General features: G+C 35.0%; 1 protein-coding gene, 1 long non-coding RNA gene and 1 other non-coding gene across 3 annotated transcripts; 1 reads left to right on the plus strand and 2 right to left on the minus strand.

Moving 5' to 3' along the window:
* Positions 1–15,251: 15,251 nt before the first annotated feature.
* LOC131161818 (uncharacterized) lies at positions 15,252–19,041 on the plus strand. The gene is made up of 3 exons (XR_009138621.1): positions 15,252–15,574; positions 18,535–18,734; positions 18,820–19,041. It is a non-coding gene; the product is annotated as an uncharacterized LOC131161818 (long non-coding RNA).
* On the minus strand, positions 17,038–21,703 carry LOC131161817 (CO(2)-response secreted protease-like). The gene is made up of 9 exons (XM_058117802.1): positions 21,615–21,703; positions 21,177–21,442; positions 20,869–20,980; positions 20,193–20,682; positions 19,374–19,474; positions 19,043–19,285; positions 18,847–18,961; positions 18,517–18,727; positions 17,038–18,416 (listed from the first exon to the last, which is right to left on the minus strand). The coding sequence occupies exons 1-9, from the start codon at positions 21,686–21,688 to the stop codon at positions 17,854–17,856; spliced, it is 2,175 nt and encodes a 724-aa protein (XP_057973785.1). The 5' UTR covers positions 21,689–21,703; the 3' UTR covers positions 17,038–17,853.
* Positions 21,704–24,028: 2,325 nt separating this feature from the next.
* On the minus strand, positions 24,029–24,100 carry TRNAE-UUC (transfer RNA glutamic acid (anticodon UUC)). The gene has a single exon. It is a non-coding gene; the product is annotated as a tRNA-Glu (tRNA).
* Positions 24,101–27,619: the final 3,519 nt, after the last annotated feature.

The following is a 27,619-nucleotide window of genomic DNA, read 5'->3' on the forward strand; positions in this document are numbered from 1 at the left end:
TAGTGACCCAAATAATTATCATAATTTAATAATAGGAGAATGAGAGAAGAAGAATTTAAAATTGGAAAATTTAAAAGGGTCTCACCGACGAACATAAGGGATTCGTCGATGAGCACACATGAGGGGCTCGTCGACGGGGACATGTCTCATCGACGAGAAGATACCGAGAGGATATATTGTAATGACTCGAATAATAATGGTATTTAAATAATAAAAAGAGAGGGAAATGAAAACAGAAACAGGGTACAAGAGGGTCTCGTCGACGAAGACAAGTTTCGTTGACGAGAAGATACCGAGAGAGGATTTTGGCGAAGCCTGAAATTTTTCGACGAGGGTGCAGGTTCGTTGACGAACTTTATACAAGACTCGTTGACGAGGTGACGTGTCTCGTCGACGAATCCGACCTTATAAATTGCAAAACCCGGATTTAAACGCACAATTTAAGAAATATCTCTCTCTTTCTCCCTCCCTTCTCTCTTCGATTTTGGCTCCGTCGCTCGCCGGATCGACGATCTGAAGCCACCACGACACTCCTAGGGAAGTTCTCCCCAAATCTGCCGGAGCGGATCGTTAATGGAAGTAAGTTGAAATTCATCCCCGAGTTGAGGTAAGACTTTTTATACCAAATTTGGTCTTATTGTAGTTATAGGAAATGATATACACGTGAAAATACTGAAGTTTAGTATTGAGAGTTTTCATTTTCAGGGTATTAATTAGGAAATCCTACAAGTGTGAGTCCAGGAATACATAGGGGCTTTTTAGTTGCCAGGTAAGAGAATAAACTAAAGCAGTTATTTTTCCACACGTATTATTATTAGTATCAGCAAAGTAATTTTCAGGGAGCATGCATGATATTTGAATATTATTGAGAAAATGTATGTTATTGAGAAAATACTGCTATTATACGGGAAATGTGATTTTAGAATGAAATGTACGGAATTATTCAACTTTGTGTGGCATGAATGTTATTTTTCATGAAAAGTAATGATATGACAAATTTTATGAATAAAACATGTTTTCAGGAGTTATGAAAAGATACAATATATTATGATGATTTTAATAAGTACATGATAACTGATTTATTTTTAGAATGATATTTATGAAATGATTTCGACGCGAGGCCGTATTTATGAAATGTTCGGAGCGAGGCTGTAACACCCCAACCCCGAGTGGCCTGGGATATTAACTTTTAACTATTGATTTACAGCGGAAGCAAATAAACTCAATTTTTATTAAACCAGAGCGCTAATTATCCATATTACAATCATTTATTTCAAAAGAAGAAAAATTACACAAACATAAATATCTGAAACCATACTAATATTTCTAATCAATCTTTATTTTTCTAATCCCCACCCGCATGCTTGCTAAGCCTGATTTCCGACATGTCCTTTAGAGTTATTTGAAATAAAATATTATTGGGGTGAGACGACGCTCAGTAAGTAAATAAGATTATTATTAGTGTGTGGCTAAAATGAGCTTTTAAAGAATTTCGTAAAACAATATTTAATACTATAACTTCAAGACTGCTTTTAGAATAAATATAAATTTAAAAATTTCTGCATAAAACTTTTGTCATCAATTTCAACAGTAAATTTTTATAATCATATACTATAACTACTAAATTAAACTTTTAACTTTAAAACTGTAAAAATATTTAATGATAAACATACATATACTTTTCCTTATACGTTTTCCTTAGATCGTCATTTAAGCACCAGAATGATCCTTTTCACGTAAACTTGCACTTTTCCTTCAAATCATCAGTAACTTTGTACACGTAATTAAATATGTATAAACATATATTATAAAAAAAACCACCCTTAGGCCTGTTTGCCGTAAATCATGTTTACCCCCATGACTGAGTTGTGCGGTCCGACAACTGGACTTAGCTGGCTGGCCAACCAAATTAAATCAACGTACGTAACTTTAAGTGAGATTTTCCTTATTAAGTCCTAGTCTGAAATCACTAAGAAATGAGATCGGAAAATTGAGATCGGAAAGAGTGGGTGATTGAGAACTTATTCAAAAATTCTCTCTCCACCACAAATTCTTTCACTCACTAATCCTTCTCTTCCTTGGAAAATTGTTGTGAAAAATGAAGGTTGAGAGTTCCCTATTTATAGGAAAATTTTGGAGATGAAATGAAATTTATAACAGTGTGGGAAGATGGGTGAAATTATAATTTTTTTAAAAAATTAAAGAATGGGCAAGGGATGGGCAAGGTATGGGTTGAGTATGGAATGGGGATGGAGGCCATGTGGGAGTGCTTGCCACCATTCCCATTAAATAAATTTTTAATTAATCACTTACCTAATTAATTAGTCAATTAGTTAATTAATTATTTTATTATTTTATTATTTTATTATTTTATTATTTTTCTTAATCATTATTATCATTATTAGTATCATTGTTTTTAATTTTAAACTATTTTTAGTATTCATTTATTTTATTATTTATTTTTGAATAAGAATTAAATTTGAATTTTGAAAACTCATGTGGGCCCCACACAACTTCGAGACCCGAATGGATCCTACGTAATTCGAATAACTCTTATACGATTTTATGCACACATAGTCTTGTGGGCGCCGCATAAGATACCTATATTATTATTATTTTATCATATATTTCTACAAATTATATCAGTCAAAACATTATTTTATGTACTTATTTACGTATATAAACAGTGTCTTGTGGCTCCGGGACTCATGTGGACCCCACATAGTCTTGTGGGCCCCACATATGATACCTATATTATTATCATCTTATTATGTATTTTTACAAATTATGTCTGTCAAAACACTATTTTATGTACATATACCTATTTACGTGTACAAACAGTGTCTATCCTGTTCATCCTATGAAATTCCATTTTGATCAGGCCGACCTCGAGGGAGCGACTAAGTTGCAATGGTCTCTGAGCACTCGCTAAGATAAGGTCTTTCTTAGGCATCAAACATGGAATCAATGATCTTACATAAAAACACTTCTGTATTGATATTAACTTAATGATCATTTTTATTATTTTATTATTATTGCACTTTAATTATATATATATTTTTGGGTCATCACAGAGGCCGTATTTATGAATGATTTCGGTGCGAGGTCGTATTTATGAAATTATGAAAAATGTTATAATATCATGTATTATATGTTATCAGAATCCAGATGTTAGTTTAGTTCAGTTTCAGGAGCTCAGTACCGTAGCTATATAGATCAGATATTTATGTTCAGACTTGTGTTAATCACCCAACGAGGGGGTGGGAGACAGATAGTCGATGTGACTTTCAATGTAGAGTTGTAGACATCCACCTGGCAATCTGGACCAGGGTGTGGTGGGTCCATAATACTTACAGACATATTTGACTTGGCAGTGGTCGGCCAGCCATTGTCGAGTCCCGCCTTCGGGCTACACAACCCGTCATGGGGGGTAATACAAGACATTAACTAGCTATTCATTTTGGGTATGTTTTCAGTATTATCAGGTATAATAAACGTTTTATGAACGATATGATTTACTAGAAAATATGAAAGTATATGATTATTCAGTATGATATGATGAATATTTATAGATATATGAAATATATTGTATATGTATAACTGCATTAAATGTTCATGTTGCCACACAACTGTATTTAGTTTATTTTCTCTTACTAAAAAGTGTCTCACCCTCGAACTTAATTAATTTTTCAGGAGACTCTGAGAGACCGGAGGGTCGTGGCCACCATTGAGTTTGTTAAGTTACCCTACTAGAAGGGTAAAATTTTGCACTAGGATCAGGATTATTTTTGGTTGTGAGATTCTAGTTATATTTGGAATGTTATGGGAGATTGTAAATATATATATATATATATATATATATATATATATATATATATGTATATGTTATCTTGGTGTGAGTAGACTCTAGTATTATGTTTTATGGTTGGATGGTTGTAATTTTATACTTACTGCTGCTTAGATTTCCGTTGTGTTTGACAGGTGTCCCCGATACCCACGGGTTCGGGTTGACCATTTTATTCATTATGTTTCATTTTATATTAAGATAAGCAGGTCGTTACATATATTGCAGTTCTAAATTTCGTCGACAACGAGTAAGCATTCATCGACGAATTTCCTTTTTGACCTCGTCGACAAAGTGACGTGGCTTGTCGACAAAGGTCAGCGTATAAATAGCCTAAACCTTATTTTTTCCACCTGAAAACCACTCACAAAATCCTCTCTCTCTCTCTCTCTCTCTCTCTCTCTCTCTCTCTCTCTCTCTCTCTCTCTCTCCTGTTCATCTCTCCCACCTTCTCTCTAAGTTTTTGGGTTGGATTCTTGCCGAGTCGACGATCTGAGGCCACCACAACACTCCTGGGGAAGTTCTCTACAAGTCTGCTAAAGTGGATCGTTGGTGGGGCTACCTTGGATTTCAACCCAAATTCAAGGTAAGACCTTTTTGTTGGGCTTTTGTGGAGCCTAGTTGTGTTAAATTTAGATGATGACCCGACCTTTATTTAATGAGAGATTTCTATCATAAGGCTTAGTCCATTCGGAACGGAACCTTATGCACAACATATAAAAGGATTACTTTTTGGTGATTAGGGTTTGTGATCAAACTTCGCGAGAGAGTGAGAGGGAGAGTATTGTACCGCTACACTCTCTATAATATTTCTCACTGATAATAGTGAAATCCCTACAACTCCGTGGACGTAAGCAAAATTTTCGAACCACGTAAATACTGTCTTGTGCGTGTGATTCATTTTTCTTTGGCGTGTATTCTTTCTCTATTTTGTTTCTCATAGGTTTCGGAATTTGTTTTTTCATTCCCAACACTTTTATCCAATATTTGGTTTTATCATAGTTATAAGAAATGTAGTACATAGAGAAATACTGAAGTTTTGTTCTGGGGGATGTTGTTTTCAGGGTATTGAGCGGGGAATCCTGCGGGTATAGGACCAGTCATACTAGAGGCTTTCTAGCAGTCAAGTAAGGGAAATATGCTATGCTAGGGATTTTAGTATGTATGTCAGAAGATTATGTTTATGTATATATATCAGCTTATTGGTCAGTATTTCTATAATATTATTGTTATTAGTATTACAGTAGAATTACAGAAATTGAGCATGAATTTTGATTACTCAAATGTGTGGCATGAGTTTACTACAGAATAGTATGATGATTAAACAACTTTACAAACATCTAGATATACATATATTAGCAGAAAGTATGATTTTTAGTAATTTTCAGAATGATATGATTTCTAACACCATAACACTCAGACAGATAATACAGATATTTCAGACATATAATACAGATATTTTAGACAGATATTACAAATATTTTATACAGTTATTATTGATATTTTTGTTAGATATTTCAGATATTTCAGTTCAGATTTATAGTTTTATGGTTATTTAGAAATCATGTTAAAATAGTAAGATAAATATATATTTATACATATTAGTAGTACACAATATCAGATCCCTAAGGAAATTTTCAGACAGATACAGACAGCAGAGCACAGTACCGTTGTTATTTCAGATAGAGTGTAACCAAATAACTCAGATAGTATATGAATTCCGTCTAACCACACTAGAAGAGATTGCAGTCTCTCCAGCGAGCTAGGTTGAGGTGGCCAGTTAGACGAGATAGATTTGGAGATTGCTCGGAGAGATTGCAGTGGGCTAAATTGGTGGTTGATGGCAGATATAAATTGACTTACCTAGTAGGCCAACCAGAGTAAGTTCTACCTACGGGTCGCACAACCATGTCATAAGGGGCTAAATCATGACATATAGATCCCAGGGTATCATTTGAGAAGTTCCTATGTATAGATATATCACACAGAAGCAGTTATATTATAATATTAGAAGTATGTATGAATAGAAAACTCATATACACAGTTGTATTTTAAATTATATTACGAGAGTTTTGTACAGTATACCAGCATATTTATTTTACAGTATCGGTATTATATCTGTATATTAAATGTGTAACTCAACTGCCACACACTAGTAATAGCATATTTCCTCTTACTAGAGGTTTTCTCATCCTAGAGACTTACTATTTTTCAAGAAATCCAGTTAGGCGAGTGGATCAGGCTCGCGGGTAGAGGGCTGCTTACGCCTCCCTTATTAGAAGGGGTAGGTGTTTCTTTGATGTTAGTGGTTTGGGGTAGATTCGAGGTTTTGATGATGTCACTGGGCATTTTGTGATATATATGTATTTTGGGATTTATAATTTTTTATGGTATTGTATGTAGATGTTCAGTAGTATTATAGACAGAGTGGTTATATGTTATATATATAATGATGAATGATATAAGTAGCAGGTCGTTACAGCTGCAGTCGCCCCTCCCCCTCCTCCTACTATGGTGCTACCTAGATGGCACTCAGCTCGGCAGGCTCCCTCACCCCCTTCGGCCCTCACCTTGTTGGCTGCTACAGTGCTACCCTACCCAACATCCTAGACGGCAGACCTTCGCCTCTATGAAACAATGCAGCATTGACCGAGGGCCTTGACATCGCCGATCTTGTTGAAACAACATTAAATGTTAGTTGGCTTATTTTACTGGCAGTGTGTGAATTTTATTACTAAACTGTGTGGCATGAGATTCTGTGCAAATATATGTTAAATGTATGAGATGCAGGTTAAGTAAGTAATGCATTGTGAATAAAACATGATATGGACTATGTTGTTTGTGTGTATTAATGCAACAATGTAAACAGCTGAAAAATGCTGGGTAAACAGTTGAAAAATGCTGGGTAAACAGCTGAAAAATACTGGGTAAAACAGTTAAAAAATGCTGGGTAAAACAGTTAAAAGATGCTGGGTAAATGTGTAACAACTGACAAATACTAAGTAAAACAGTTGAAAGACGTTAGGTAAATATATGACAGCTGAAAGATGTTGGGTAAAACAACTGAAAGATGTTGGGTATGTAATGAAATGAAATGAAAATGGAAATGAATAAAATAAAAATGAAATGTGAAATGAAAACAATGTAAAATGGGAAAGAGTCACTTAAAGTGAAATGAAATGAAATGTTAAAGTTATGAACATGAACATATGTGAATGGTTGAGTAATGACAGAAAGAACAATGTATTATGATACTAAAAGTATCTATGCTTGTAGAACATGTTACGATTGGGTGGGGCGTACTCTTCGCCTGAGGGCTTGCTGAGAAAGGCGAGTGTGCTAGTAACTTCAGATGTAGCAGTAGCTGCATAACGTACTAGGGTAGAGGGAACCTACTTGTATGATCGAGTAGATTTTCCTATCCTTAGGGCCTTTGCCGGTAAGCTATTGTTGAACGGTGTGAGTACGAGATTAATCTATCACTTGATGGCTTACCAAGTAAGGTGAGTGCCCTAGTATGCTTTAATTGTGACCTTTGGGTTACCTAAGTATCAAAGTAGAGGGGTGCTACTTGTATGGGCGGGTAATCACCCCTATCCTTAGGTAATCTCGTGGGTTAAATCTCTGCATGTGATTGATTAGGTTCAGAGAATGATTTCAGAAATGATGTTAACGATTTTCAAATGTTAAATATTATATTGTTATATAAACTCATGTTAACCACACACTGTTTTAATATATTGTTTCTTCCCTTACTGAGATGTATCTCACCTGAATATGAATGTTTCTTTTTCAGGACATCCTCGAGGTTGGGCTTAGGAGCTCGAGGGTATTTTAGCATTTTTGAGGACTATAAAAGAAATGGTATATGTGGTTATTATTTTGGGGATGTATATGTTTATGTTTATGTTTTTATGTTTTAAGGATGATGAGTAAGTAATGGTTGTGAAAATACTGAGATGTTTTGGAGTTGTGTATTTATGGAAATGCAGGTGATGGATGATTTATTGATAGATTATAGTTAGCATTAGTAAACTCAGGTATTATGGAATTTTTGTATTATAAAACTATGTTTATAGAGAGTATGATTATATTTTCCGCTGTGTATATTATGAATTATAGATTATCAGGATTTTATTAGGTATAATGTGCCGGACCCGGGTTTAAGGGTTGGGGGCGTTACACTCTCTTTCCTCTACGGTTCCTCTCACCTCTCTCTTTGATTTTGGCTCCGTCATTCACCAGATTGACGATCTGAGGCCACCACGACGCTCCTGGGGAAATTCTCTCCAAATCTGTCCGAGCGGATCGTTGGTGGAAGCGAGTTGAAATTCGTCCATGAGTTGAGGTAAGACTTTTTATGCCAAATTTGGTCCTTTCATAATTATAGGAAATGATATTCACGTGAAAATACTGAAGTTTAGTTCTGAGAATTGTTGAATTCAGGGTGTTGAATGGGGAACCCTGCGGGTGCAGGACGAGTGGAATTTTTAGGGGATTTTCTTCAGTACCAGGGTAGGGAATAAACTAAAACAGTTATTTTTCACGCGTATTATTATTATTTATCAGCGAATTAATTTTCAGAAAAACATGTGTTATATTTGAATATTATTGAGAAAATGCATATTTGGGAAAATACTGTTGTTATACAGAAAATGTGATTTTAGAATGAAATGTACGAATATACTCAGTTTTGTGTGGCATGAATATTATTTTTCATAAAAAAAGTATTATGATATGACAATTGTACGAGTAAAGCATGTTTTCAGGAGTTATGAAATAATGCAGTATATTATGATTTTGAAAATACATGATAATTGATTTATTTACTCAGAATGTTATGTATGAGATATTCGGCGCAAGGTCATGATTGATAGCCGGCGCAAGACCATATTTATAAAATGTTCAATACGAGGCCATATTTATGAAATGTTCGACACGAGGTCGTATTTATGAAATGTTCGACACGAGACCATATTTATGAAATGTTCGACACGAGGCCGTATTTATGAAATTACAGAAAATGCTATCAATTCATTTATGTTAAACGTTGTATTATCATGTATTATATGTTATCAGAACCCGAAAGTTAGTTTAGTTCAATTTCATAAGCACGGTATCGTAGCTATATAGATAAGATATTTATGTTCAGATTGGTGCTAACTACCCCACAAGGGGGTGGGAGATGGATAGTCAATGTGACTTTCAGTGTAGAGTTGTAGACGTCCACCTAGAAGTCCGGACCAGGGTGTGGCGGGTCCATCGTTCTTATATACATTTTTGACTCGGCAATGGTCGGTCAGCCATTGTCGGGTCTCGCCTTTGGGCTGTACAACCCGTCATGGGGGGTAATATATAACATCAACTAGTTATTCATCCTGGGTATGTTTTCAGTATTATTAGTTATACGAGACAGTTATGATTAGTATGATTTATTAAAAATATGAAGGTATACGTTTATGCAGTTATTAAATGATTAATGTTTTCTGTATGAAAAATGTACTTTATATCTATATTATCATTAAATATTCATGTTGTCACACAACTGTATTTAGTTTATTTTCTCTTATTGAGAAGTGACTCACCCCCCAACATTAAATAATTTTCAGGAAACCCGGAAAGATTGACGGATCGAGGCCTCCGTTGAGTTAGTGTGTTACTACCTTATCAGGAGGGTAAGTTTTGTCTAGGAACAGTAGATTTGAGTTGTGGGTTCCTAGATATGCATATATGTTTTGTATTTTGGGTGATGTATATAAACACCATATTTATGGATTATAGTTAACTCTGGTAATATATCTTTTGTGGTTATGATGATGATGTTTTACATTTATTGCTGCCTAGGTTTCACTGTGAATGACAGGTGTCCCCATTACCCACGGGTTTATATTGACTTATTTATTCAATTCGTATGATTATATGATAAATTAAGCAGGATGTTACAGTACATGTATTGTTAGCAATTTCGAGGATGAAATTTTAAAAAGGAGGGAAGAATGTAGAGGCCCGGAAAATATAATAATAAAAGAAATGAGGGAAAGAGGAAGAAGGTTTGGGAACAGCCCAAACCTTCGACGGTTTCATGAGGAAGCAAGAAAACAATCGACAATTTTCTTTTTACCGTGCCAGGGTAATGGGGTAAATGGTTAAAATGGTTTGGTTAAAGACCAAACTGTCGACGGTTTTTGTGACACCCAGAAAAACCGTCGACAGTTTTGTCTGGCAGTGCTGAAATTATAAAGTCCCGCGGGTTATTTCCTCTCCCTCTCTCTCTCTCTCTCTCCCTCTCTCTCTCCCTCTCTCTCTCTAAACCCACGAACATCCTCCCATTTACTGTGATTTAAGCCTGAATCGATTATCAAAAACCACCACGAGGTTTGTGGGAAGAGTCTTTACAAGTTTACTATAGCATATTGTTAGTTTGTGGTTCCGGGACACCACTCCAAAACTAAGATGAGAGGTTAAATATTAGTTTAATTGTTAAATTGGAGTATTTGGGGCCTAGTAAATATTAAATGATAAAATTCTAGAGATTGAGCTTATTAATTTGGGAAAAATATAATTTCAGGGTTTTAAACTTTGAACGTTGTAGGGCGTAGATTTAGAGTTTTAGTAGGCTTAATAGGAAACAGGTAAAGGAATAGATTAATTCAGATATTTTTAGAAATTTATTTATGAATTAATGTAGTTTTTGGGAATAGTGGTGTTGAATAGAGAAAACAGATTTTATAACATGTTATAGTATAATACAGAGTAGAACTCACTCGTGTGGCATGAGTATAAGTTTAATGTAAATATAGTATGTTAGAATATGTTATTAATTCTTGGAATAAGTATGATTTTACAATAGTTTTGGAAAGATGATAATCAGTACAGAAGCTAAGATATTTCCAGTATATTATGACAATACAGCCGGCGTAGATGCCGTGAGAATTCAACTGGCGCAGATGCCGCATAATGATAGCCGACGCAGATGTCGTATTGTGACGCCTCGATTTCGTACAAATTTTTTTTATAAACAATAATAAATATTCACTCGTCATCAACAATATTAAAAAATCGGCCACATCAACAACCCTGTTACCACTCATATGACCTGACCAAATTAGGTACCGGGTAAAAAGTTATTTGATTTATACAACCTAACAACGGAAGATAGTATATAATTAACAACCAGAATACACTACCCAGAGTATCAACATACATATATATATATATATACATTATCATCACATACCCAAAACAACACAACCCTAGGGGAATTACACCTCCCCTAAGTCCAAGAACTCACCCTATGTGTCAGAGTCTCAACTCCTTATGGTCCTAGAGCTCTATCACCTGACCTATCCCTGTTCCCTAAAAAAAATTTGAATAATTTGGGTGAGACACATCTCAATAAAAAGGAATAAATTATTTGCAATGTGTGGCAATATGAGTTCAATTATAATACACTTTACTTTTCAAATCATCATTTCATATGAGAAAATATACTGATATACACATTCGCATAATCATATAGATATATAACACAAGCTTTTATAAGCTTTAAAACCATTTCTTAAGTTCATTCATTTCCATAACATATTTATTCGTGAAGTTCCTAAGAATAAGGAAGATTACCCGCCCATATGAGTAGCTTTCTTCTGTCCTAACATGTTATGTAGTAAGGTATGACCACATCTGATACCTATCAAGGCACTCGCCTTACTTAGTAAGCCTTCAGGAGGAGAGTATCACTTCACTTCAATTATTTATATTATTAACTCACATGGATCCATTTCTTAATTTTATTATTCTATATTTCTCATTTTTCGTTATTTCTTTCATTTCTCATTTTAGCCCGTTTTTATCATTCTTTTACTTTCCATTTCCATTTCACTATCCAGCTCATGAGTATCCTTAGTATCTAGTGCCAACATCGCATCTGTAACTCATGGCTACCCTGAGAATATTTCTTTTCACGCCATGCTTCTCTCCATGGTCAAGGTTGTGCGGCCCGAAGGCTGGATCTAACCGCGGTTGGCCGACCTAGTTATATCAAAATATCATATCACATATCTCGGGTTTGTAGTATGACTGGCCAGCCTATAGCCCTGATCTGGACTCAGGGGGCACAACAACTCTACTAAACAGCTCAGTTGACTGTCACACCACACGTTCCATGAGTTCGTGTGGTTGTACTAACACCACTAGCAATGGTACCGTGGTCAATATCATAACTCATCATTAGGGTTTCCATAACCATCCATGAGGGTTATCATTACCACATACCCGCAATCATTATGCAGTATTGACATTTTATCAATCATATTTCAATGATCTCATTGCAGCAGTCGCACTTTGCAATGTTCACATTTTCCCAGTATTCACAGTCAGTATACTCGATTCAATAATCACATTTCAATTCCATATTGCAGTATTCATATTTCCCATTTTCACATTTCAGTATGTACGTTTCAAAATTTACGTTCTCATTTTCACGTTTCAATATTTTCATATCAATATACACCATTAAACTCATATCAGTATATCTCAATTCATCTCATAATAGTATATATCATGTTTCATGTATTTCAACATTTCTCAAAATACCCATATCAGTAATTCACACAATCTCATTTTCATAGAAATCATTTCTATTCACATATAAATACCATATTTCATTATTTTCCACTAACATATCAATAATTCTCATTTCATTATTTTCTCATAAATTACTCATCATTATATTTCACATTTTTCAATATGCGTCATATGCCACACAGTTTTCATCTAATATTCATAAGATATTAATTTCACAAGGAAAAATACCATAACTTTATTTTCCACATATTCACTCAATCAATAATATAAAAATACTGCTATAATTAATTCCCCTTACCTGACTTACCTCGTCTCGTTAAAACCCAGATCCTACGCTCTTGGTGCCTGAAACTCAAATCCTGCAATTCAAGTTTTTCCCAAATTAATTAACTCATTTCTCAAAATAATACTCATATAACCTTCCCTAGGCTCCATATACATCAAATTAACATTTAAACTAATATTTAACACCCTTGGTTTTCTAAACTATGGCTGCAAGATCCTGAAATTACACCCGCGGCGCTCACCCGGGTCCTGAATTCCAAAAACCCTACTTCAACCTCAAAATGCCCGATATTCTAGCATTTATAAATCAACACTAATTAAATAATAATTAGCCCCTTAATAACCCCTTTATCCCAATTTTGGGATTATGCCTACGATGACCCCTCGAGAAATCCGTTTCGCTAGACTCGTAGAGAATTATCCCTAGATTCTCGTGGTGGTGTCCGATCGTCAATTGAGCTTAAAATTTATAAGAAATTGAGGTAAAAGTGAAAATTTAGCGTACCCTAGGAAAAACGCCTAAGCCACTCCTACAACCAATCTGCTCATGTAGAAATGACGGCGACGGAAAATGAAGTCCAACGGTATTTCCTGATTTTCGATCGGGCGAGTATCCGTCAAGAAAATGAGGAGAGAGGGAGAGAGAATGAGGAGAGAGACGAGAGACTTTGGGGGGGGCTCTGCGCAGCTTCCTCTCTGAATGTTCAAATCCTGAAGCTTCAAAAGTGATATTATATATATGTAATAATAATAATAATAATAATAATAATAATAATAATAATAATAATAATAATAATAATATTTAATTAATAATAATAATTTATTTAATTAATAAAAAGTAAAATTAAAATTAATTATTTTTTAAAATTAATTAATTAATTAATTATATATATTTTTATTTTTTTATTTTTTTATTTTTTATTTTATTTTTAATTATTATTATTATTATTATTATTATTATTATTATTATTATTATTTGAAATTACCCCACTAATCTTGTATAATCATTTTTTTGGGGTTATTACACGTATAATAATAGTCGACGCAAATGTCGTGATATGACAGCCAGCGCAGATGTCGTGAAATGTTATTTATGAATAGAAATATATATTGTGAAATGTATTATATAGTAACAGAACCCAGATGGATACGTATGTTATGAACACAGCACCGTTGCTAGTTAGCCAGATCGGAGAGTAGGATACCCACTGTGTGTTGACCCGTTAGAGGTTGACAGAGAGTAGGATGGGCTGACCAAATTGGTGTATAGTCGACAGTGCGACCACACTATTCAAGAAGTGTGGGTCGGAGACCGATTAGCCCCAAAGTGTAGGCGGTGAGTAGGATACCCTATGTGTATTGACCCGCTAGAGGTTGACGAAGAGTAGGATAGGTAGACTAGGTTGGGTGGGCAATCGTGCGTAGTTATGTCCTGTTTGACTTAACCTGGTAGGTCAGCCAACGTTAAGTTCAGCCTATGGGTCGCACAACCCGAGTTATTTGGGATTAATTCATGATATGCAGTTATACATTTAGGGTAGATTTCAGTAATATACAGATTTAACAGATGATTTAAATGATACAAAAATTCATTATGATATAGTAAGATTATGTTTAAAGTACAAATTTTTATGTGTTATCTGTTACAACTTAAGATATATTACAGTTATATTATTTGCAGTATATGTTTATAATATGATAAAACTCACTTTGTCACACACTGATATTAGCGTATTTCCCTTATTGAGAGGTGTCTCACCTCAGCATTACAAATATTTTAAGAAAACCTGACAAACGAGTGGAGCAAGCTCCGTGATAGAGGAGTTCATTGGTACTACCCTAGTTGCAGGGTAAATAGTCGAGTTAGGAGCATGATGAATTTTTGGGGCATATATATATATATATGTAGAAACAGTGAAACTCTGGTATTGTATATGAGTTAAGTATATTATAATTTTCACTGCTTAGATGACATGTATGTATTAACAGGTAAATTCTCGATACTTATGGGTCTGGGTTGACTTTAATTACGTACTATGGTATTAGAGTATTAATTGTATGTGGAAAATATATATATATATATATATAGCGAAAAATTTGAGGTCGTTACAAATACCCCAAGAATCATCGCTCATATTTTCTCGGGATGATTTCTGCGCAAAAAAAATTTTCCCGCAATAGTTTGAGCGGGAAAACCGGTTTTTAGTGATGAAATCATTAGTGACGATTCTTAAAAACCGTCACTAATACCCACTTTTAGTGACGAAATTGAATTTGTCACTAATACGTTCATCACTAAAAACAATTTTTTTTGCAGTGATGTCATCCTGCCATGTGACAGCTTTTGAGTGGCTTAGGGCGAGTGACAAGAATTGTTGATGTGGCAGCAATCAAATCATCCAAAGAAACACGGATCGGATAGTCCAAATTGTGCCACATCACCCCTTAAAAGCTTGGACCAAATCTCGCCACGTGTCACTTTGTGGTGACACATGGCCCACTAACCCCCATATAAAACCAAAATTTTCTCTCCTTTCTCATCTCTCCTGAATATTTTCTCTTTTCTTCTGTGAATCTCTCTCTCTGCTCTCCCCATCTTCTATTCCCTCCTTCTCCTTTGTTCTTTCTTCTCTACTCTTTTCTTTTCTCTCTCTTTCTTCTCATGAGTTCTCTCTCATTCTTTCTCTTTCATTCTTCTTCCTTTCGAACATTTCCTCTCTCTGATCTCTCTTTTCTTTCCTTCTGTTCTTTTCTTTTCTCTTTTTTTGTTTTTTTTTTGCTTTCTAATTTTTGCTTTGTTTTCTGTTTTGCAGGTTAAAGTTCAAAAGGATCAAAGATCCTTGAATCGTTCAAATCCCATAAGTGAGTTCCCATTTCCCATTTTTTTTCTTGATTGAAACAAACAAATCTCTTTGATCTATAGCTTGGTTTGCATTGGGGTATTGTTATAAGGTGAGTCAACTCACCAAACTCGGTGAGTTTGAGTTTACTTGGGTGAGTGAACTCACCGAATAAGGATTTGGGTTGACTCGGGGGTGAGTCAACCCACTGAGTGGGTCTGTTTGAGTGTTTTAAAATTAATGGGTTTTAAACTTTTAGGCCCTATGCCCTTTTTTTTTTTTTTTTTAAATGAGCTTAAGGATTTTTTTTAAAAAAAATTGGGCCCCAACTTTTATATATATATTTTTAAAAATTGAAAATGGGCCAAAGGTCCATCATTTAAAAAATGTAGGTTTTAAAAAAAAGGTTTGGGCCCAGGGCCCTTGTCTTAAAACGAGTTTAATTTTAAAAATGGGCCCAAGGCCTAGTAAAAAAAAATGTGGATAAAAGTTTTAGGGCCCTGGCCTGTTAGTTTTTTTTTTTTTTTTTTCGTGAAAGGAAGTTGATTAAATGGGCCTAGAGCCCTTTTATTTTGAAAACAAGCTGGGTTAAAAGACCTAGGTCCACCTGGACTTGGGACCACCTAAACTTGAATTATTTTTTTGTTTCCTTACACAATTTACTTTATAATTTTTCTATTAGTGGTCCTAGATCTCACCTCTTTAATAAGAAGTACTATTTGTTGTGCTTGTGGTAACATGTAATAAGATTGAAGTTCACCACAACCACTGCCCATGGTTCATCTCAGGATTTCCAAAGGTAATTAGACCGACCTTTAAATTAAGCATAAAAATAAAACTTCCAAAGGTAATTGAACCTTTAGAGGTCTCTCTCTCTCTCTCTCTCTCTCTCTCTCTCTCTCTCTCTCTCTCTCTCTCTCTCTCTCTCTCTCTCTCTCCCACACACACACACACAAAAGTAATGTGGAAGCATGCATCCCTTGCTTGTAATTAGGTTTTGGATTATGCAAGCTTGCTTGATGTCATTGAATCAGGGTTTTCTTTCTCGTAAAAAAATTTAATTTAAGACACACATAAATATTGTTTAGTAACTTGGTTGCCATTTAATGACAAAGCATAAGTTTGAAATTGACTTGTAACAATTATATACGAGAAGACTTTTATGTTTGGAGTTTCGACAAATCTTAAAATAGAGTTAGGGGGAATTGGGATATGAGACAGTCTATCTCCTATTAGGTAGTCCAAATCTAGTGACTCTTTAATAGACGACACAAAAAATGGTGCTTATAATTTGAAATGGAAGGCCAAAAGCAGTAAATTGGCTCATTATAGAACTTCCAAATTTTGACGACCTAAAAATATACTTACTAGTTATTATATTGTAAAATTACGAACTTGGTTTTTGTCTCTTAGGAGAGATTCTTTAGAGATTGGAAGTTGGATATTTCATGTTTTAACATTAGGAAGGATGAAAGAAGTATAAAATTGGAGATGGATAATCTCTCATTGTATAGCACAAGCTCGAAAATTTTCCAAAGAGCCAAAATAATGAAACTAAGCGTAAACTAAAATGTTTAAATTTGTCATGATTTGTTTAGGGAAAAATGACAAAGCATAAGAAAAAGAGTCTTTTTCTAACAAATTTAGAGTCTCTAATTATGGACTTGGTGCAAGTATCTAGGCACAAGGTTGTGCCCTCGAGGATGTCCTCCATTTCGCTCGAGCTCACCCATCTTTTTATTTTGGACTACTTAACACTAGTATGGAAGAGGAGAGGAGCCTAACACGACTACTGTTTGCTCTATAATGGGATGATTAAAATTAGGTCAAATGTTCTTTATTTATTACCATTCTCTCCAATATAGCTATCTTTTTCGGTCTCCTAATTTTCAAGTTTCTTATGAAAACCACCACTGGTATCCTTTCTTTATAAAGATTGACCATACAAAAAATAATAAAGTAGAGCTAATGCATCTATTCTCACATTTCTACATATTGGATGAGGTTCAAAAGTATACTACAACATTAACTTAATATTATTATTTCTCAAGTACATTTGCCTCTTTTGAGCTTCATACACATTTCCCTTTACATATGGCACCATATCAACTACGACAAAATTAACATTATTGAAGTTTTGGCATTTAGTTATTATGGATGGTTGTGTGAACTTATATCCTTTTGCCTCATTGTGCACTAAATTAGTAGGATTGTTTTATCAATCCATATGGCATAGTGCTTTTATTAGGAGATGAGACAAATAGGATATAACGAACGTTATACAAAGCTTACTCATCTGCATCAATTGCTAATAACAAATGGACTTCGGACTTTATACTTCCTATTAGTCCACGTAATTGACCCAAATGCTTTGCTGTTGAATGCAAAAGGGTTTGAGGATGAGAAAATTACTTGAAAACTCAACTTCTTTATATTCTTTTTAAATTGCAATTTCTCGGGTACCACCTTGACTTTCAATCCGCTAGGTGCCTCAATCCTAGCAGTATAGATTGTTTCTTCCTTAGTCCCAACATTTGTCACAGTTCTATTTACAATCTTGCTATTTTTCCCGTCAAATTTGGAGATGGCTATTGATGGGTAGTTGATATTGGAGATTAAATCAACAGCTGAATTATTGGGACAAGTGAATCCATTAGGTAGCGATGGCAAGATCAATTTAATTTTGGACAAATCATATCCCTGGTAACAAAGAAAGTGCAAGTAATCAATAGAATCCGTCTCGTAAACTAGCCCTGGCTGTAAAGATCTTGACGGGCTTAGCTCCCCTGCACCATAATCATAAGGAGTGGCTTGAGAACCTGAATCAGTTGTTATTTGAGCCCCCAAGTTGTTCATTTGATTCGCTGCAAATTGAAAAGAAAAAAAAAAAATGAAGGAATTGAAAAACATAAGTTGCAATGTTCTTCATCTCAATTGGTTGGGTAGCTAAAATTAGATCCTGACCAGTTGTCATAATGGCAGATCTAATTGCCGAAGGACCCCATGTAGGGTTGTGAGATTTGATTGTTGCAGCGATTCCTGTAACATGTGGACAAGACATTGAAGTTCCTGAGATTATATTAAATTGTGGGTGCTCCTTCCCATCTGGAGTGTGTGATGCATCATTGCCAATCCATGCTGCCAAAATGTTCACCCCCGGTGCTGCAATATCAGGCTGCAAGGTACAAAGACAAACACACACACATGTGCACAAGTAAAAAGAGTCATATTGAGTTGTGCATTAACTGATTTTCCTTTTGTCTCTAGAGAGAGGAGGAGAGAGAGAGTCGTTGCCTTGAGTAGGTTTTGTATGTTAAATGAAGGGCCTCTTGATGAGAAGTATGCAACAGTTGGTGCAGGCCTGTATTTTGTCACTGTAACAGTAGGTAGAATTGTGGCCACTGGATTTCTACAAAAAAAATTCAAAGCTTGTCAAAAATAGAATTGTAGTTACGATTCTTCAATGAAGAGAACAAGTCTTATTGATTACCTAGTTAAATTGAGATAAGATCGGATCTCTGAAGCATCCTTTGAAGTAATTACTGTCATTGCAATAGAATCGTAAGCTAGAGCAACGACTGTTCTTTGGTCATCCACCAAAACTAATCCAATTCCTCCTTGCTTCTTAACTTCTTGCAATTTCATTGCCAAGGAGTAATATTCGCCATCATTATCACAAAGAACAATTTTGCCTTGCACCATGTTCCTATCTAGCGAATTTTCTTTGCAATTTCTAAACAAATGGAGTTGTCTTAGAAAAGTTAGGGAAGTGTCATCATGAAGATTAATGGCGTGTCTTGAAAAAAAAAAAATTTGCATACCTTGCGTCACCTTCGTTACTAGAAACTTTCTGGGCCGATTTAGCATAAATCAATGGATACACGGGAGAATTTTTCATAGTAGAAAAATGTATGCCTTCTCCCTATGATTATGGTTACAAACAAATGAATACTTACAATCCAAGAAAATAACTAATCATATGAATGCAATATTAATGTTGAAAATTCTTGTTCAAAACTTAAAAGGTCGTGAGCAGAAGTTGTTGAACAATTTTGGGACAAAAGAACAAGCTACCTCTAGGTCCTCCATTATGTAACCTAAGGCCGACCTTCTAATGGACCGAACAAAAATACTAGTAGAAGGTAAGGGTTAGCATATGTATAAGAAAACTTATATCGAGTTTTAATTATAGTTTCCTTGTTTCAAATAATAGAGTTTAATTTTATTTTTTTATTTTTTTTTTATTTTCTTTAATTTTTAGCATGTGATATAATTATAGTTTTGTGAATGAAAAAAAAGTTACAAATTATGCTGGATATTTGGCAACTTTGTTATACCATGGAGTTTATTTGATTAGTTGGGAAAATTTTGTGCCTTTAATTAATAGGAGCAATTATAAAGGAACATGCATGTGATCAGGTTTAGGCCTCACAAATTCTCACTATTTGAAAAGTTATTTAGTAATATCTTGTAAGTTGTTGGTGACGTAAATGAACAGATATAATTCTATAACCACAGATATAATAAGTGACCCTTACATGTAAAATTTAGAAAACTTGTATGATGTCATATTAGTACTTTCATATAATTGAGAGATTATAAGAGAACAGAAGTAAAAGGATAAAGAATAGAACAAGTACCTTGAAGACTTTGTTTCCACCTAACACAACACTGGACTCGAACTTTCTGTCAATACTAGACGCAGCAACAGTTAGGATCCATGGAGCATCATTTGTGACTGTTTCAGCATAGGGTCCTCTATTCCCTGCTGAGCAAACCACAGTAATCCCGTTCTCTACTGCATGAAATGCTCCGATCGCCACTGGATTTGATACATCAGGTGGTGGAAATGACCCCGGACCAAGTGACACAGACAATATATCAACGCCATCTGCGATTGCATCATCAAATGCTGCCAATATAGCATTGGCAGGACACCCTTGGAGCGAACATACTTTATACATCGCAATCCTTGAATTGAATGACCCACCCTTGGCAGTCCCTGATGCCAACCCATAATATGATGCATTAGGAATCACTGCCCCTGCAGCAGTTGATGCCACATGTGTGCCATGGCCGAAGAAATCTCTAGGTGTATTGTCAACATAATATTTTGCTCCAATTAGCTTTCTAAATCACAAACCCAAGTTAAAATTTTAAAGTTAGAAAAAAATTTTGAATTAAAGTGAAAACAAGAATGAGATGGTGGGGAGTGTTCTACAAATGCGAATTTAGTTCAACATATACAAAATCTGGTTTTCAAGTAGGCAAATGTAATATTGAATAGCCAGCAAAACACGAGGGCTATTGATTTACTTGTTACAGTTGGAGGAATTGAAGTGAACTCCTTCGACGCAGGCTCCGTTCCACCGTAATGGAATTTGACCCATATTCTTGTCGTCAAAACTTTTTGATTCTGGCCAAATGCCTATACAGAGATTTTAAAGAAAAAAGAAAATTAAAAATTGCAATGCAAAAAAGCAGCGTACAAAAGCAAGTGAGTATTTGTCTGCGCACACACAAAGCAACCCGATGAATCATATGGTGGCTCAGTATGCAATACAAGTTTTAAACTGCCGGTGATTCACATGTATGCATATATGCATAATAAAGCTTATCAGCACCTGTATCCAAGAAGCCAATAATGGTGTCCGATCCATAAGATTTTGAATCAAATGATGAGGAGGGGCCAAAATTAGCATCGCTTTGTAAATTAGATTGATGTTTGAGGAAATCCCATGTATGAGTTGTGTGAAGCTGTAAGAGCACGTCAGGAAATACGGATACAACTCCTGGTTGCTGAGCAATTGATTCTGCCTCTGCCTTTGACAGCCAAGCTGCGAAGCCCGAGAAGCCCTTTTTATAGTTGCGTATCACTGCGTTTCTTTTCCTATATATTACAAATTTCAATACATTCAAGTTATGAGCATAATCTTAAAAATCCGAACTGATCAGAGAGTAGGCATGCAATTAATGTTGCTACAGTAATCACTCAAACGTTGTAAAGAACAGTTACATAAATTAACAAACAAATAACGATGATGATGGTGATGGTGATGTACCTTCTTAAGACAGAGTTGAGAAGGTGATGGTGATCGGCCCTTGGGGAACCATTTGGGGAAGTAGCAGCGCCCATGTACACAATGTAAATCCTATCACTCTGTTCTTCATGATCGGCTGCTTTGGTTTGTTGCAGAACCAATGCGAGGGAGAGAGCAGAGAGAAGTAGGAAGAAGAAGAAGAAGAAGGGAAATGAGAAGGCTTTCATGCTTCTAGTACGTAGGTGGTGGTTCTGAGTTTTCACACTCTGCTTGGCTCTCACCCATTAGGCTTTATATAGAAATTATATGGAGATAATATAAAGAATTAAGATATATGGTATTTGGGGGATGTAGGTTACCATGCAGGGGGTTGCTCTAATTAAATTGGTGGATTCATGCGTATGCACACTCATGGTGACTAGCTATTTAGCTCCTCATCACCTGCCATAGGTAATGGTGGTTGTGGTGATGGTAGTGGTGGTGCTGGGTGGTGGTGGTGGTGATAGTGGTGATGGTGGGGGAGTATGATATGACTATTTACGAATAATGTATTAGGACCAAAGTTACTTAATTGTCCTAAAATTGGCAAATAGAAACAAATCTCCCTTCACATTTTGAAAATTTTAAATTTTGATTGAAGTTTGACAAAAAGACCTAAATTTCGCTTGCAATTCTAAAAATCTTATAAGTATTTTCTAGGTTTGACAAAAAAAACTTTAATAGACATCTTTAAGTTCTGGTAATAAGATACGATATGACTATCCCAGAGATCAAGCATCTCTATGTCAAAGTTCAAGTGAAAGAAATTATACAGGGATCTCTTTCTCGCGTGTTCATGTGTGTGTTTCCTAAATTATACACATTTTGAAAATGGGTCCCTCTCTTTACATGTTTGATATTAATGATGTAGGAAGAATTTAGCACATATTTAATATTAAAAAAAATACAAACACACGAATACGTAGAGGGGAAGGTTCTAGTATAATTTCTCTCAAAAGAATTTATGAAATTTTTAAAATTTTTAAAAAATTCATATATATTTTATTTAATCAAATCTTATAAAAATAAATTAACACGCTATTCATATTGGAATATTGAAGAGCATCAAACATTTTATATATATATATATATATATATATATATTCTATTTTGTACACGTGTATTTTTCTATAATAAAAACTACACTTATAAACATAGATTAATTGATCATCATAGTTCTCACTTACTATTTTATTACTTGATTTAAAATTTTTTATTTACAAGATTTGAAAAAGGCAATTTATTTCAGAAGAGGCCGTTCGAATTATAATAACACATATATGGTCAACTTCATGCCCACATACCATTAGGAAACAGGATAAATAAATCCAAGCCTATCCGTTACTAATGTGGATAAAGCCATTTCCATGACAAGCTACATTTTTTTTATTTTTTAAAAAAATTTATTTAATTATTTATTGTTTCAATTCACATCTAAAAGTAATTACAAATTAGTAAAATTTAAAGATAATTTTACTTATGTATCGATTTTTCTCTTTAGTTAATTATAAGTTTATTTATTTTTTCTCACTATTTATTGGTGATGATAGCATGACACTGCCTTCTATCAAAGTTATCACACTAAAAAACAGTCATTATTATCATTGTAAGCCACCGTTAAAAAATACTCACGACTCATGTTGGAACTTACAAAGGCAATTGGGCCTTCAAACACCTCATGAAAATTGATTCTAATTATGTAATCTTATGGTTATTGAGTTTTCATTAGTGGCTATGGGCCTAACTATTATTTAGTATGTGCGTGGGAATCATGTATATAAGGACCGCGTATGTTAATTAGGATCCATCTTATAACTTTTAAAAGATAAGTGGGCCTTCACATGCCCGACGAACACTTTCTTGATCATTTTTATCGACTAAAATTATTTTTTCCAACGCCATTGCAATTTACGATTAACAATTTGTTAGTCTAAAGAACATTATCTCATCACTATGCTCTTCTAAAATTTTCTCCAACAATATTGATATCTAATTGGACAAAATCCAAGACTTGTTAGTATGAATCGAGAAATAATTTTTATATCATTTTTATCAGCTAAAATTATTTTCTCCAATGCCATAAAAATTTGCGATTAACAATTCTCCAGTCTAAAGAACATTAGCTCATCACTATGCTTTTCTAAAAACCTTTTTATCCAATAACATTAATATCTAATTGGGCAAAATCCAAGACCTGTTAGTACGAATTGAGAAATAATTTTTTTAACTATTTTTAAGATTATTTATTTATTTTCTTCTCAATCTCTCTCTCTCCCTCCCAAGGCTAATGATTTAAAAAAATAAATCAATAAATAAAATAAAGAATTATTTAGTTTACTTCATCATACAAATGCGTTCGCTACTAGGGTAACTCTAGGGAAAAAAATATGATTTTATTCCGTTGCCGGGAATTGAACCCGGGTCTCCTGGGTGAAAGCCAGATATCCTAACCACTGGACGACAACGGATATGTTGCAACGTCATACCTGCTTATTTAATTACTTTTAGTTTTATTTGCAGGTCTAAAGCCTAACTTATCAATTTGTTCATTAATTAGTTTTTTTTATAGAGTTCTATTAATTATTCACCTTATAATTTTTTCTAACTTTCATTTTTTTAAATACGTTACTTTTTTTAGCCACCTAATATTTTGAATATAGTATAACTAGTCATTCAATCATTCTTTAGAAATTTTTTTAAAATTTTAAGGATATTTTATAATCATACAATACACTACACCTAAAATACTTATCTATTTTACTTAATCCATTTTAGCTCTATTTATTATATATTTTTTCAATTTCTCTTTTATTTTGTATAATAAATCTAAAATATCAAATTTTAGTAGCACTATTAATTTTAAAATCAACTTTAATTTTTAATTCAATGCCTTATCATGACTGCATTTAAGATTTGGTAAAAAGTTAATCTAATGGGCTTACATGATATTTGACAAGCAAATAAGGACCTCCATTCAAGGTTTCAAAAACTTCACAGATCTTTCTTAACACTTGATTTTATATGCATTTATACCTACTCTTTGATTTATCAGTTTACAAACTATTAGAGGCTCATATATTTTTGATAAACCTTATGAGTTACGAGAAGTCCATGAGGTTTTTGAAACTTTAAAGAGGGTATTCGTATTTTTCCCAAACCTCGAGAGGATGTTGACATTTTGAATTTGATCCATGTTTTGATGCTGATAAAACATTTGTATCTTATATATGTATTTAGTTTGTGAAAAAGTTCATATTTCGGTACACACATAAGGATTAAAAGAAATGGATGCCAAGACGGATCTTAATGCACATACACCTAGCGTACTCCATGAAGTGAAGAATAAAATATCAAGAAGAAGACATTTAATTTTATTGTATTACATTTAGTTTATATTTTGGTCTGTAATAATGCATGACATGCATGATATGGATAATAAGTTCAGGATAGTTGTAGACTAACTCTAGCGACCAGCGCTTTTCACAAAAACTCTTTTCTTAAATAACTAATTGGTTAGAGTCAAAGATTAGGATTAAAATGAAGGTTGACTGACGTTGGATTTTTTGGCTTAATTCAAAAGCCTCGACCGCAGGGAACCGGACAAGGACCATAGCTGACCTTAGGACACAAAATCTTTCATGGAAAAATCCCTCACTTAAAAACCATACTCATACATTTAAGGGGAAATTTTGTTAAAGGTCAAAATCAGGGGCAAAATAGAAATTTCACTTGCCTCGGTCGATCGACCATCACAAGGTCATTTGAGCTTGGTCGACCGAACTGAAAAGTTAACCAAAGTCAAAGATTCGATCGACCGATCGAAATTGAACTAAACTTCCTCGGTCGACCAAATTATAAAAATTCACTTTTTCACCAACTTAGTCGACCGAACTCATAGTTCAAAATAGCCTTGGTCGACCAAACCTCAAAGATGGTCAATCGAACTTAAGCCATGGTCGACTGAACCTACGAAGGGTTCAAAGCCTTAGACTGTCGACCAAATCCATAGTTCAAATTTGCCCTGATCGACCGAACTTAGTAATGTGGTCGACCAAACCTCTCGGGTCAGCCAGTTTTTTAAATGTCTAAACACACTTAAAAATTAATTAATCTTTTCTAAAAATTCTCAGCGTCTCCCCAACAGTTATATTTTTGTTCAACTCTATATATACCCTTCATTACTCATAATTTAGCAAGTTGATTAGCCCAAAAACTCTCTTAAATTTTATACTCAAGATGTCATGCCCCAAACCCAAAAATGGAACCCGGGGGTGAAAACGTAATCTAACCTGTCCTTGTATCCGTAGAACATCCAAAGATACAGTACAAAGGATAAGGGTTCGACCCCGTAGGGTTCCTAGGCATCCTAAACACATCCAACATAACAGAATATAAGCAGCGAAAAAGGTCATTCTATATATATACAGTACCATACCAGAGTCTATACAATAGTAGAACACGGCTCTATAAAAAACGTACAAACGGGTGCCCAAATACATCTCAAAATGGCAACCCACCAAAACAGTCCTAGCACTTACCCAAGCACTAACCACAGTACACCGGCCACTACGCTCCTTACACCAGGACGCTAGTTCTGGTTACTCGAAGGACTTATAAAAATATACGTACAACAGGGGTGAGACACCTCTCAGTAAGGAAGAACACAGGTTATATCAGTGTGTGGCATTTGAGTGTTATCACAATACAACATACATGTAGTTAAATGCAGTCCAGTACTAATTTACACAATGCATACACGCACACATACACATACACATGATCAGTTGTTTGCCCTCTTTGGAAGGGTAAGTTTTTTATAGGGACAGTTAGGTTTTGTGGGGATTGTCCCTAGATTTCATTTTTGAGATGTATATACTGTGAGATAGTAATTGTAGTGACTCTGGTATGTGTTATGCACATTATGATGAGATGTATATGATTTTATACTTTCTGCTGCGTAGGCTTCTGCTGTGTGTTTTGTTATATCCCTGGTGCCCACCGGCCCAGGTGGATTGTGACCTGCTGAGTTGGAATGTATGATGTGATGATAATTTATTTATATAAAAAATATATATATGTGAAAAAGGAGTAGGTCGTTACAGTTGGTATCAGAGCCTAGGTTGCTAGGTTCTGTAGACTTTAGAGTGCAGTAGGAACAATACCAGAGTTTAGGAAATGATTTGAGGTTTTGTTCTACAGTCTAGAGGCAGGACTTCCGTGGTAGTTTCTGTGTTTTTCTTGGGGTGACGATTTCAGGAAAACCATAGTAAGCTATTGTCGGGTTGTGTTCCAAGAATGTAGGACTGGGGATTAACAATGAGTTAGAAATGTTGAGATGAGTGGTGAGGATAGGTGGGTAAATTATGAGGATAGGATTACTGAATTGCAACTGCTATTTTCCAGGATGGATCTAGAAGGACATAGTGCCCATGCAAGTGGCAGTGATGGAGCAGGACCATATGGTGCAGCTAGGACCGACTCTGATGCGGTATTACGTAGCGTGGCTCAACAAGTTATGGCTGCGATTGCTAGGAGCTCGAGGGAGCAGAGTGGTTCATCTACAGGCCATGGGTGCACTATAGAGAAATTTACGAAGATGAATCCTCCGGCGTTCTCAGGTGGAGTTGATCTTGTAGCCGCTGAGAACTGGATGCAGGAGATTGAGAAAATCTTGGCTGTGCTGCAAAGTACTAAGGAACAGAGGGTCCTTTTTGCCACCTATAAATTGACAGGAGAGGCTGAGAGGTGGTGGACTGCGATGAGACTATTAGAGCAGCAGAGGGTGACTCCAATAACTATGACATGGGACCGGTTTAAAGATCTGTTCTTTGACAGATATTTTCTAGCTACTGTGAGGGAGGCTAAGGTAGAAGAGTTCCTAAGTCTGAAGCAGGGACAGCTATCCGTCCAGCAATATGCAGCACGTTTTATCGAGCTCTCTCGATTCGCCCCATACATTATTCCTGATGAGGCGAAGAAGGCGAGGC

The sequence above is a fragment of the Malania oleifera genome, chromosome 8 (assembly GCF_029873635.1).
Source record: "Malania oleifera isolate guangnan ecotype guangnan chromosome 8, ASM2987363v1, whole genome shotgun sequence".
NCBI lineage: Eukaryota > Viridiplantae > Streptophyta > Magnoliopsida > Santalales > Ximeniaceae > Malania > Malania oleifera.